General features: G+C 44.1%; 1 protein-coding gene across 1 annotated transcript; it reads right to left on the bottom strand.

Annotated features, from left to right (window-relative positions):
• Positions 1-4460: 4460 nt before the first annotated feature.
• On the bottom strand, positions 4461-10466 carry rgcc (regulator of cell cycle). Its single transcript, XM_049593385.1, has 5 exons — positions 10297-10466; positions 9841-10017; positions 7274-7381; positions 6083-6145; positions 4461-5222 (listed from the first exon to the last, which is right to left on the bottom strand). Exons 1-5 carry the CDS (start codon positions 10322-10324, stop codon positions 5215-5217), a joined length of 384 nt encoding a protein of 127 aa, XP_049449342.1. The 5' UTR covers positions 10325-10466; the 3' UTR covers positions 4461-5214.
• Positions 10467-13797: the final 3331 nt, after the last annotated feature.

Below are 13797 nucleotides of genomic sequence, written 5' to 3'. Positions count from 1 at the left end.
TGATGTGGACACACATCTGTGTGTCTCTGCCCAGCCTATTCATAGAACGACCACTTCAGCAGTCTTGAGGGGCCTCCCATAGGCATCCATCTTCATGTTCAGACTGACACATGGTCGCAGTATTAAGTGTTTGTCTTTCTTCAAACATTTCTCCATCTGTCCTCCCATTCCTTCATTCACCTTAGCATCTTCTTCCCTCTGTGTTCTCTTATCTTCAATCTAATCGAGTCTCTTACTTTTCCACACTTCCAGGACTGTGCGCATATGGGCTGTCCACTGTAAAAGCCAACACCTCTACAGGACTGACTCACGCTGCCAAAAAGATGCCTGACTCTGCCAAGTGGGAAAGTTGTTTTAGAGGTGAGGGCAGTCCACCCTCACCCTCAGGGGATCATGTGTTGTGTCAACACGGTCTCTCCGATCAGTGCCAGCTGATCCATGGTGCAGAACAGTGCAGATAGGTAGACTCACAGTGGGATAGTGCCCACAGCTTCCCTCTGCCAACTGTAGTGAAGAAACAACACGGAGACGAGTGTCTCCATGCCAGCTTCCTGCCATCAGATTAACACAGTCTGGCATGCACTGATAGTACGGCGGCTGGATCCACAGACTGTGAACAGCTGTAGGGGACTCTCAGCTTGTGGGCTGAGGTCTCATTTAAGCTCTTCAAACATGAGACTTCATAGGGAATAAAATCAAAGGCTGCAGAACAAATCAGTGCAGATGCGATCAGTGACTGGCTGAAGGGAAGGAGGGGCATGATGTCTCTCTTTACATACAGATAGCGGCCAAGTGAGGACGAAGAGCCACATTAAAGTCCAGCAAAGTGTAAAGGGACACTACGCTGAAGAACCGCTGAGCCTGGGAAAACTGCTGTGTAATGTCTTTGTGGCTCTGGAAGGAGTTTGTGAAGTCTGAGACAATAAGTCTGATGATGTCATAGTGATGCAAGCAGGGATGTCTCAACTTTGAGACCAAGAATTCAACAAACAAAGTCTGCATCCAGCTCAGACACCAGAGGTAAACATAGGCATCATACTTTTCTGCAAACCACTAATGTTACATTTGTGAGTTTCGTACGCATCAATGTTTTAAAGTGACTTGGAGGAGATGGTTGATGGTGTGTCACCTGCCAAGCTGTAGATCAGTGTTCAAGGCCAATGAACAACAAAACCAGTTGTGACTGGGCCACTGGGTGGCTTAGTGAGTAGAGCTGGCGTCCCATATATGAAGGGAATGTCCTTGCTGCAGCAGCGCAAGCTCTATTTCAGCCTGCCTCGATTTCGGTTCCTTGATGCATGCCATTCCCTCTCTCCCTCACACCCAGACTGTCCTATCCAATGAAGGCAAAAAGCCAAAAAAATCTTTAAAAAACAGTTGTGATTTCGTCATTGCTTTGTTGCCAGAGGCTTTTTAGGCACCAAACGTGAGGTGTTTTGTAGCAACCTGGTGCTGTTTTTATACTGGGGATAGTTGCATGAAAAGCTGTTGTTTTTTACAGTATTTCAAACCAAACCAGGATCTTTTTCTAACCATAACCAAGAGGTTTTGGTGCCTAAGCTAAACACACATTAACCACAGTTTCAATGTACCTGCTACATAATAACATGGAAATGTAACATATCCATAGTTTGCAGAAACTTGCCAACATTTTATCTGGCGACTGGGTTGCTGCATTACAGATAAAAGGATGGAGTTTCAAAGACTGTCTTTATCACGCCGAGCTGCTCATATTGTTCATGCATTTTCCTACGAAAAGTAATGCACCAAAATTTGCACATATCTTACATAATCACGAGCCAGTGATTCTTCTATAACTCACATATTTTGGAAGAGTGTAATTACATCACTAATTCACTGAAGGGAAGAAAAGAACAAAGAGGGAAGTAGACTGGTAAGGAGGAAGGTTGGGATCTCAAAACTGGACTTCCTCCTGGTGACCAGTGTTCGCAACTATGTGAACTTTGAGTCATTTTATGATACGATACGCCATCACCATGTTTGTTTTCCAAAACCTTACCACAGTAACTCTACTTTTCATCAGACATTATATTGACTGTTGTATGAGGATATGTTGACCAGGCAGAGAGAAAGAGCCACATACTTGCATAATGGGAAATATAAAAAAAAAAACAGCATTTTTGATTGTGTGGCCCCTTTGAGGCTGTAAATGACAAGATGTCTTGGCCTCTTCTGCTCAGTTTTTGACCATTCTTTTTTCAATCTGTCTGCTGCAGGTACCCAAACTATAATAAACTGCTGCAGTTTTCCTTTAAACACATAAAACAGAGTAGTCCCAAGTGTGTCTGCACCTGCTGCTCTGCCACCATGGAACCAGTATGGAAGTGTATCTGACCAGAGCTAGTGGCCTTTGACCCCTGGTGGTCAGCAGACAGAGGGGTGCCTCTTACATACTTCAGCCACACCTGCTGCTGGGCAAGAAGGGTCTCACCCTCCTGTCTCCCTCCACCTCTGGAAATAGACCCTGTTGCTACAGAAGTTACATAAGCTGCTGCTTTGTTGAGTGGTTGATTAATGAGCACAGAAGGAAGAGACATTTCATATCTATTTCATTTTGTTGTTGCATGTATTTACTGTATTTACCACTTTCTACAATATTGCTCTCTTAACTTAAATAACTGTAATGCCGAAATATTTTTTTAACAGTTAAATATAGAGCGCTCTTGGTTTGCCTGACGGTGTTCGCTACACTCTGTCTTTCAGGGAAGCCAAAAACTCAGAGGGAGATCAGCACTGAAACACACACGGGGAGAAGGACACACCAGGGAAGTGGTGCTGGTGGGTTAATAAAGTGCCGAGGTGGTGAAGAGCCAGCTGTCACTCAAAAATCCTGCTGCGTTACCGCTCCAATTTAACCAGTCAGCAGCTCCTAACCTACTGTGCTCCACGGCGTCGAGAGGAATTTAATACCTTCTGGTGTGATTTGATTTAAGTGAAGGTATTAGAACATAATGAAAAAGTTGGGATTTCAACGTGAAATGTGCTTTTAGATTGCATTTTACATCTGTTATTCTAAACTGGGGCAGAATGCACATTGCCTCGGCAGGTTGTAACAGCAACAGAGAGGAAGCAAACAGAGCGCTGCAGGAATGACCCCTAAAACGTGGAAATGAGTTAGCATTTTAGCTCTCCTGGTTCCCTCGTCTCGGAGTCAGTGGGCTTTTCATTTGACGCCTGAAATAAGGTCTGTTGTTAAAACAATCTCAAGAGACATTTACATTTTCTTCTACCACATAAAAACAAATACCCACTTTTGAATTCGGAAGCTTTTACATGTCCTAAAAAAGGCAGTTACAAACATGCGGTGACATGAGACAGCCATTACATTAAGTCATGCGACTGTGGTGTAGTTTCTTTATAGCCTAACGTTAGCGTTTTACCTCTGGCACCTGCAATTAGGCTTAAAAAACCATATGAATTGTCTGCACATGACATCAACATGGGAGCAGCTTAGTCATCAGCTAGCAGCTAACAGTGCTAACTTGTAAACAGTGCTAAATGGCAACAGTGCAAAGCAGCGACAGTAAGCTAACAAGTGTGATACTTGCATGCACAAACATGCATGTGTAGGCTTCCCAGCTTGGATTACAACACACAGAGCAGAGCATGACCTCAGTTTGTGCTCAGGGTGCCATTGTTCCACTACATCTTCCAAGGGCGTAGGTTTTGATTCAACATTTGGAAGGGACACATAATAAGTGGGGGGTGTGGCAGTTTTTCTCAGCAGTCCAAGAATTGTGGTGAGTTTTGTGCACCAAATCAGTTTATGGTGGAAATGTCCTGCTTCAATCGTGCATTTAGTTACTGCTGCTTCTTTACTTTTTAGATTTCAACTGTTGCTTTTGACATTGCATCATACCACCACCTGCTTTACTTGGTGCATAAATGAAAACACACGGTTCATCAAAACAGAAGTCCTCGGCTGTTTTCACGTTTTTATATAAGGTGGTAAAATGCAAGTGTTGCAAGTACTGAAGGGGGCAAGTCCCCTGCACCCGCCTAAATCTACGCCTATGAGATCTTCACATGGGAAATAGTGGTTTGCTATGCACATGGATGGATTCCTGAACAGGCTTGCCAGGCACAGGGCCGGGGGCCCAAAGTGTAAGGGGCCTCCCTGGCTATCACCTGCAAAATGTCCCTCAAAGGAAGAGACACAGAAAGACCACAAAGATTCAAAACAACAACAAGAAAAGAGGCAAAACCACCACAAAGTCTGTGTGTCTTGCTCCAGTGTACAAGAGGTGGTGGGGCCTTTTGCATGTCTGTGCCCAGGGGCCCATTTTCTCATAATGTGCCCATGGCTATGCATATTATTGCTCTCAATGTTGCATGCAGAACCTTTCAAGTTAAAGACTGCACATTAAATTCAGATTACTGAAACAACCTGGCAGAAGCCTGGAGAAGCAGAAGTCCAAAATAAAGAAGAGAGACGTGTGTTAATAAAAGAACAATATTTCATACTTTAATATCACCTCTGGCAGGCATTAGCTGTATTAAATACATAAATTGCTTTCCAGTTATTTCTCAGAAGGGATTACGTTTCCAGTTCACATTTAAGCATGTAACCAACTTTATTCCAGTCAACGTGTGTCAAATCTTAATCTGACCGTCCTGTTAATACCAAGGCAAATAGAATTTGGAACAATTACTATTTACATATGATACAAAAATATATTTCCCCAAAAAAAGACTGATAAATTTACAATAAGAAGCTCTATAAAATTACAAATATATTTCTATTATAAAAAGCCATTTTTTAAATACTCTTCCAGCTCAAGTTTTGGATGAGGGAGTGAAACCTGGTCTGTGATTTGTGACAATAAATGTTCCAGTGACTCTGCAGCGTATATCCCGCGTCTTCATTCCTCACAGCGTCTCATGGAGTCCTTGACATCATGGCGGCTGAAGTATTCTCGTCCTCAGGTTGCTACAATGCTAATTTTGACCCGTCTTGCAGTCCTTACAGCCCAGTAGCCAGGTGGCCTGGAGTCAGTGGAGCACTGCTGGGTTAACTTTAGGAGCTTGTTGATGCCGTGGTGGAGCCACTTGCTGTGCCATCCAGCTCTATCCTGTTGGGTGGTTTTTTCGGTGTGGGGGCCGGGGCGCATGTTAGCTGCTCAGGGGGGGGTCCAGACATCCACTCCCTCCTTCCCTCATGGCTACACTCCAAGATGACTGTGAGCCTCCGTGTCACATGCCTAAGAAGAGACAGAGACAGACAGATTAGAACAGGACTCCGTGGCTCCTTGGCTGCCAGCTCTATTCTCAGAGTGGCGGACGTTCTGTTTTACAGGCTGGTCATCGTAAACACTGGTGGCCCTCATAAATTTGCAATTCTGCGGGGCTAACAGGGGGCTGGCTGACTGCCTGACTGCATGTCCAGCTTTGCAGAGCGACTGTACGCCTGCGCGCCGTGAAAGACGGACATTCAGTGGCCAAAACACAGAACAGAGCGGGGCGGTGGTGGTGGAAAGAAAAAAACACGGAAGTAAGGAAAGCGTTTCAACTCCCACTTCTGTCTCATTCCATTCCTGACATTTACAGTTGGAGTTTCAGCCCAGGTTTGCAGCAGCACACATTCCTGATACTCTGATGCAAGTTCAAACACTCACTCTCCTCGTAGTAAAGAAACGGTCCAACGCAAATTAACCGTGTGTGTGTATTACCTATGACGTTCTGTAAGCTACTTAACGACGCCCTGGTGCCCTCTTAGGTTACATTTTCATGCATGTACAGAGCTCTGGGGGAAAATGATGGCATTTAATAGTCGGGACTTCTGCATGGTGTTTGTAGAAGCACTTTCTGAAAAGGGATACGCTGCCTTTCTCCCCAGTGTAACCCCAGAGGCCTCATGGTCCACATAACATGCCCCAACTCCTCCATAGTCCTCACACATCCTCGTTTCTTAGAATTCTAAGGGGAGTGACTCCTGTGTCACTTTATGAGTGGTCGTTAGCATAGCTGACACAGGGAACAAATGCGCCAGTTAATCCCGAGTAGCGGGCGGCGCCAGCGCACGGGCTTATTCATCAGACAGCGAGGTTGCATTAGCACTTACTCTCTAATGTCCTGTCAAGGTCGGCGATGAAGTCCTCCAGTTCTTTAGTGTCGCCCAGTTTGGCTGCGGAGAAAAGAAAGAGATTCAGATTTTAAACTATGAAGAGTGAAGAGTTCTTTCATAAGCATCTTCAGTTACACATTATAAGACAGGTCCAGTGTGTAAGATTTAAAAGGATTTAGTGGCGTCTAGCAGTGAGGATTACAGATTGCAACCAGCTGAAACTTCTCCTGGTTAGAATTCCTTCAGTGTTCATTGTTCAGAAGGTTTTTATCTGGAGCTTAATTATCCACAGAGGTCTCTTCCAGACCAGGTGATTTAAACCGGTAAAAACACTGAATAAAGCAGTTTCATGTTAGAAATCAGTGTTTTTCTAACACTGTTTGGCATGTCCAAGACGGGCTTCTGGCCCAGCACCTGCTAATCTGTGCTCACTGTTTTCCTCTGATGACTTAAGATCAAGACGTTCAGGAGGTTTTTACCAGGAGTTGAATTATCAGCAGAGGTCTGTTCTTTGCCAAAACAAGAGGACCTGGTGATTTAAACCAGTAAAAACCCCTGAATCAAACAATTTTGTGTTACAAATTTGTGTTTCTACAACACTGTTTGGCACGTCCGAGATGGGATGCTCGCTTGGCACCTGCTTATCTTTGCTCAGTGTTTTTTTTCTTATAACTTAAGATCAAGATGTTGAGGAGGTTTTTACCAGGAGCCAAATTATCCACAGAGGTCTCCTCCTCTCTAAAACAAATGGACCGGTGATTTAAATCGGTAAAAACACTCATTGCGGATGGGCTGCTAACTATGGTGGCCAATGTGAAAATGCAAACATGAATGATCCTATCTAGAGCCAGTGTTTGGTTGCTGTTCCGGGCTACTGAAGAAACATGGTGGTGCAACATGGTGATCTCCGTAGATGAGGACCTGCTCCCTATGTAGATATAAGCAGCTCATTCTAAGGTAACGAAAACACGACAATTCTCATTTTCAGGTGATTAAACACTAAACACCCCTAAATCCGACACACTGGACCTATAATACATCTCACTTTGACCCATTTCTCATTACAGAGATTTGAATCTGTATGCAGGCCAGAGCTCTGCCAGAGTAAGTAAACCTGGATTTATCTTATTTTTTTGGTAAGAAAGGTCACAGTTGTGTGAGAGTGTAAGAAGGAGGAGTGTAACTCACGTTTTGGTGACATAAGAGGGGGTGAGCTGGTGGTAGGCGACTGCACGGTGGGGGAGTTGAGCCTCTCATCACTGAAGCTGAAGCTGTTTCTGTTGAGCGACTCTGCACCTGTCAGAATGAGACAGCAGACAAAATGCAGACGACTTAGATTTGCTTCAGTGTTCCCCACGTAACGCATTCAGATCTGATCTGTGTCAGTGGAGCAGCTTCAGGGTGTAATCACTGCATTCTCCTCTAATGACAGCCTTTCTTCTACGGCCTGTCAAACACATGCATGTGCTTGTATTTGCACACTCCGAGCTGTGGATACACGCAAAGCGTACACGTCTCTGCTGCTTCAGCGCCAACGCTGACCCTGAGAAGAAACATTACCAGAAGCAGAAGTTTATGCTCTGCTACGCTGGACGACCCCAACGCAAAAAATATCACATGCAACCTGAACTCGGCGACTGAATCTCCATTGTGGCAGCTAGTGACAGCAATATAACAGGTTGTCTTGGGAAGAGACATCTCGAAAGTCATGCAGCTCTTCCCCTGCTCTTATGTAAGATTTATCTCTGACACGTTTAGAGCAGGGCACGTTCTCGTCCCCTGTACCACCCAAACTCTAAACGGATGGTTACATAAATGATATAATGACCACTTTGTTTCTGCCAGATCCATATTTCAAGCCACCACATAACATAACACGTTCTCACTGTCTGGCAAGAAAAGGAGGAAGACAGAAGAAAGCTGCTGGATTGGTACAGCTCGTCCAACTTCCCTCACTAAAAGCAACTTCTTTCGTCATTCCCATCTGGTTGTAGAAGTGTAGACTCCTGGTAAACGTGTCAACCTTCCTGGCTGTGTGAGTATGAAGTAAGTGTGTGTGACAGAAAGAAGATTAGGCAGCACTTAAAGCTGCTCCTGTCTATCTCACTCCTCTGTGCAGGTCTCCATCGGACCTTAACAGTGTCTCAGATGTCGACCACTTACTTACTCACCCCCTCTCTGACCTGCACCACTCCCACCACTTAGCAATGAACACACAGCATGAGATAGGAGACGCCACACACAATGGGGAGCAGCCGGGCACACACACAGAGCTGTGGCCTTAATATCAGCATTTGACTTTGACGTGAATCTATCCCATTTCTCAGTTTTCTATATTTAGTTTTCTCTGCTCCTCACTCAAACATGCACGCTCCAGGGCGGCTCTATAAGACCCTGCACAGTTTGCGTCATTTATCTGCACGTTCATCGGTCCATCCATCCATCAGCCTGCAACACAATAGCTTGTTCCTGCGTGGGACAGGTCCCTCTTCATTAGACTGCCATGGAGAGGACAGAGCTCACGCAGGAATCTGATCTCTTGAGCAAATCAACACCCTCATTAGCACCAGAGACACAGGTTCGAACACCCTCCCTCCTGCTGTGATGTTGCTTAACGCGAGACCCTCAGTGGTGATTACATAAAGTTTAGCTGGGTTAGTAAACACTGTGGGCACTGATGATACACTAGCAAAACCACTGGAACCCCACTTATTATGCAGTTACCCAAACAATGTCTAGCACTACAGCGTGAATCTCTCTGGAGTCCATCATGCATGTGTCTGCAGTTATCTGAACGTCCTCTCTTCACTCAGCCTCTCCAGAAAAATGAAGACTCTAAAGATTTTCCACATCTTCACTCATAAGTCCCAACCCACTCACACGTGTCTGGGAAACTATCTTTGCTCCTGGGGACCCGGAGCATATTTTTCTCCGTATGTCAGAGGCGATCACATTCTGGGTAAGACGCTGCCCGGGGCCAGCTCTCCTGCTCTCCAGCTCTCCAGCTCTCCTGCTGGGGACGCAGACTTTTAAAACACTGTATGCTGGAGTAATATATGACGGTAAAATGTTAGAGAAGCAGCCACAATAGTGGGGCGAGTGTGCCAAAATATGCAGCGGTGGCTCGATCTGACGCCCAGATCTCTGGACTCTGATCAAATCTTTCTCCCGCTCTGTGTGTATGTGAGCATTCATGCACGGATGCATGCATGTGCAACAGTTTGCCAGTCTACAAAGCCGCCCTCCTGATGGCACATGATAAGAAACTGCACCCAAAATATTGCAGTGCAGAGGAGGAGGAGGAGTAACGCTGACTCCAGGAGAGAAGGAGCATTCATGAGGCAAAGTTCAATAAATAGAGGTGATAGGACCGACTTCTTGAGACTTTATCTGGAGGCAAAGTGGGCAAAACTTCTCGAGACGGTTATCCATAAGTGACAGATGCAGAAAACAGATCGTAACTATATTATTTCTGCAGACCTGATCTCCATTCTGGAGTCTCAGGTGTCTCAGTTTGCACTTTTTATTCCCCAAGTTAAAGATACTCTCTGTAACCTTCCCTGCTTTAACACACCAACATTTATGACGGCTTTATCCTCTTGCATTGCTCCATGTTACAGATCATAAGTCACATTTGTCATTGCATGATCCAAAGAGAATTATGTGTTGTCATATTTAGGAAACACACTCCAACATGCACGGACAGTTCTCCCAAATCTGCTGAAAACACAGTTAATAATTCATCTCCAACTCACTCTCTGAGTCGCTGATGCCGCTGTCGCTGACGCTCGCGCTGCTCCTCCTCTTCATGGTCTTCAGGTGTTCGTCGTAGTACCTGAAGTGTCGCTTCTCCACCGGCGACGTGAAGTCTTCCATCACCGCGTCGAACTCGCACAGGACGTCGCTCAGGTCCTCCTCGTTCACGATCTTCGCTGCAAGAAAACGTCACTATGAATTTCTTAAGATCTCAGCTGAGGGACTGAAAGTAGACCTACCAGTAGATAAACGGTGGAGCCTCATGTTATGGCAGTATGAATATATGAGAAACTATTAAATGCAGGGTCATAAAACAATATTAAAATATATCTAAATACATAAATGTTATTGGAGAATGAGCCTATAGAAAAACAATGACAGCATCAACAGTGCACCAAGCTTTATTACAAATAAAAATAACAAGCTACAGGATATAAAAACAAAGTTATATTTACCTTGAGGTTTCAGCTTTGGAGACTTCATAATTCCAGAAATCAGGTTTGAGATTATCCAAAGTCTGCGTTATATATCTGTAGATGTGTGAGTATGTCCCTCAGAGAAAAGTCCCTCTGTGTCCTCCTGTGAGAAACCTCCTGCCTCCTGCGGCTCTTGAACTAACCTCCAGGCTGAGGAGCTGCCGCCTTTTTATGAGCCCTGCTCGGTGGGGGCGGGACGAGCAGAGCGGGGAGGGGTGTGTGTGTGTGTGTGTGTGTGTGTGTGTGTGTGTGTGTGTGTGTGTGTGTGACGTCTCCCTCATAAAAGCGTGTTTGTAAACAACTTGTGTGTCTCCTGCCAGGCAGAGGTGTAACACACAGATATTAATAATCATGACCCACAGCTTTCAGACTGTGTCACCGGGCAGATCAGGACAGAACCAGGCCAAACTGTGACACACAGACTGACACATCATGTAGGAAACAACAGTGTCTGGACTTTTTGTATGATTGCTGTTGTTTTTTATGTTAAAGTTGATCAGACTGAGTGTACTGTAGCAGCAGTGGGAAGTAAAGCCGAGTACTCACTATTATTTTAAGGTAAAACAGTTTTACTTCTAACTCAACTAACTAATCAAACAAATATTGTACTTTTTATATCGTCTACATTTACCTAACAGTAACAGTCACTGTTACAAATAATTACTTAACACATAAAGCATGTGATCAGCTTAAAAAACTTTACATTTTGATACAGGTTTTACTATTCAACAGTATGAGGAAACAATAAAATAAGTTTCATCTTGGCCAGATAAACACTACAGTTCAGCTCACATGTTAATGTCTCGATGTAAGGGGGATACATGGGCGGATCATGAGTAAATGCGCCTCTCAGCACAGATATGCAAAGGGGCCCCCCCACTTCTCCTACACAGAGGCAAGTACTCACAGACTATGTGGTGGTTTTGCATCTCTTAAGCCCCGTTCACACTGCCAGATTTTTGGCGAATGTTGGGCCGTTTTGCCGGCAAGCTGCAAGCGTTTAGACCCACAGAGCTGGTTGGCGAGTTGATCCAAGGTGCACAATTTTCCGCCACATAGGGTAGACATATTGGTAGAACCTTTTGGTTTAAACAAACTGAGGCGGCCTTCTGCAACGGGAGGAGCTGTTGAAGACTTGTGGGAGGAGCTGTTGATGACGCTGCACGTGCGAGCCACTGGTGGTGGATAAACAGGAAACAGCTGATAGCAGGAATTAGCGAGCAGCTAGTAGCAAGAGGGAAACACAAACCTGACAGACACTGTAAAGATGAGCAACTGGGGAGACAAGGAATTGCGCGCCCTCCTTGTCCTCGCAAACGAAGAGGCCATTAACCGTCAGATGACGGGGACGGTGAAGGACGGGCCGACTTACGAGAGAATCACCGAAGGACTGACCAGCCGCGGCTTCCCTCCCACGTCACTGTTTACGTCACACGCTGAGCTACACGTTTTGTTACTTGCTCACGCCCCCCATTGCCCCGAAAAAGGCGCATTCTGTATAAACAAAAGTAGGTAGGCGGCATTTTGCTGCACTCCCCGATTTTGTTTTTATACTGCCAATGCTGAAAAAAGACTGATTGGGCTTTCCTGTAAATTTGCACAACTCCTATTTAAAAAGGGCTCATGTCCTCAATATGCATCTCGATGTAGTTTCTTTTTGGTCACTTTGTGTCTTTTCGTGGTTGTGTCATGTGTCTTTGAGGTAATGTTGTGTCTTATTTGATCGTTTTGTGTGTCTTTGTGGTTGTTTTGCCATTTTTTATAGTTAGTGTAGTTTGTTTTGCAGTTCTTTTGCATCCCTTTGTGGTTTCATGTCTCTTTTTGGTCGTGTTGTGTCTTTTTGAAGTAATTTTGTAAGTTTTTTGGTGGTTTAATGTGTCTTTGAGGTGATTTTTTGGTAATTTTTTGTTGTTTTGTGTTGCTTTGTATTTGTTCTGCTATTTTTTGTACTTGTTTTACGTCTCTTCATGGATTCTTTACATCTCTTTTTTGGTCATTTTGAGTCTCTTCCTGGTCGTTATGTGTTAATTTGACATTTGACATTTTACAGGTGAAGGCTGGGGGTAGTGACACTTTAGGGCCTGTGCTCAGTTGTACTCAGTAATCCATCCATGAGTGGATACAGTAATAAAAAGTCATTCTACCTTCATGAAGAGTACTTTTACCTTTGGTTAATTCTCTTCTCTTACTGAAGTAACATTTTGATTGTAGTATTTTGCCTGTGATGGAGTATTTTTACATTAAATAAAGTTTTTAAATATCTGATCAGGATGGTAAACATGGGCCCAGCCTCAGTCAGAAAGTGATGATTTTCACTCATTAAGTGTAAATCCTTGCAAACATAAAGAACCTGTGAGTCCCAGCAAAACGAGGAATTATGACACATTATTTTTTCATTAGCATTTTTGTACTGTAGCAGATATGAATGAGAATTTACATGCTATCATTACGCACATATTCATGACCCTGTGAATGTAGAATTATGTGTTCATAATTTTTAAAAACCACAGTGTTTGTTTATATATTTAGGATTTATTTCAAATATTTGAAGGTCAGAGTCTAAGAACTGCTCTGCTCTCTGTAAGACAGGATCTTTAAGTCTGAAGTCATCTACCTCTGCAACATGATCTCCAGTTATCTCATCAGGTGGACGTCCATCAAACAAAACTTAATCACAGTGACAGGAAACTATTCAGGCCTGGCCTGATTTTCAGCAAAGGTGAAGTTGGGGCGACATCTGGTGGTGAATGGTCTCCATTGCATCTGATGTTTTGAACCTTTGAGTTAGTCAAACCTTTGTGTTACACTTTCTCTCATCTGCCTGAACACATCTGTCCTTAATTATTATTATTAGATATGTATTATTACATTGTCCATAATTATTCAAGTCATTTCTATCAGCTGTGAACAGATGTTTTCCTTTTGTTTACACAGTTACATCAAAAGAGTTTGGGGTCTGTCTATGAGATCTGTGTAAACACATTTGCAAGAGCAGATTTCTGCACCAGAAAGGTGATGATTAAGAGCAAGTGGATCTGAGTTTAAGTAATTAATAACTGTAATATTCTGAGTAATGAATGTGGTAAATGAAGCAAACATTTACAGCATCGTCTTCATCCAGAAGAAGTGGATACACGCTGTTACCAATGTAACTGAGGATTTACCTCACCAGCATTTCCCTGGATATGGATGTGCAGTATTGTTCGTTTTTTCTTAAATTATTTCATCTCGGTGTCACTTGTTTCTCAGAGGTGGAGTGACGGTATTCCCAAAGCCCAAGACAGCCAGCTGAGTCGTCCAATAAAGCTATCTGTGAGATCAGTAGCACACAGGGCAGCCATGCTGAGACTTCACACCTCCAGTGCCCGCTCTAACATGATCAGCAAATGGACAAACATGCCATGTGTTTGCAGCTGCACGTGTCTGTTGACTCTGGAGGCTCCGAGGTGCTGCTTAATGAGGGGCCTGGCCTCAGCAGAG

The sequence above is a fragment of the Epinephelus fuscoguttatus genome, linkage group LG13 (genome assembly GCF_011397635.1).
Source record: "Epinephelus fuscoguttatus linkage group LG13, E.fuscoguttatus.final_Chr_v1".
Lineage (NCBI taxonomy): Eukaryota > Metazoa > Chordata > Actinopteri > Perciformes > Serranidae > Epinephelus > Epinephelus fuscoguttatus.
Note: the sequence above shows the minus strand (reverse complement) of the source record. Positions and strands in the feature narration are given on the sequence as shown.

Bases quoted from the DNA above. Each gene is read 5' to 3' on its own strand.
- rgcc (XM_049593385.1), bottom strand. From the start codon at position 10,324: ATGAAGTCTCCAAAGCTGAAACCTCAAG. The intron at 10,018-10,296 runs GTAAATATAACT...GTTTTCTTGCAG, and splicing joins TCCAAAGCTGAAACCTCAAG to CGAAGATCGTGAACGAGGAG. The intron at 6,146-7,273 runs GTGAGTTACACT...TTTTCTCCGCAG, and splicing joins CCCTCTTATGTCACCAAAAC to CCAAACTGGGCGACACTAAA.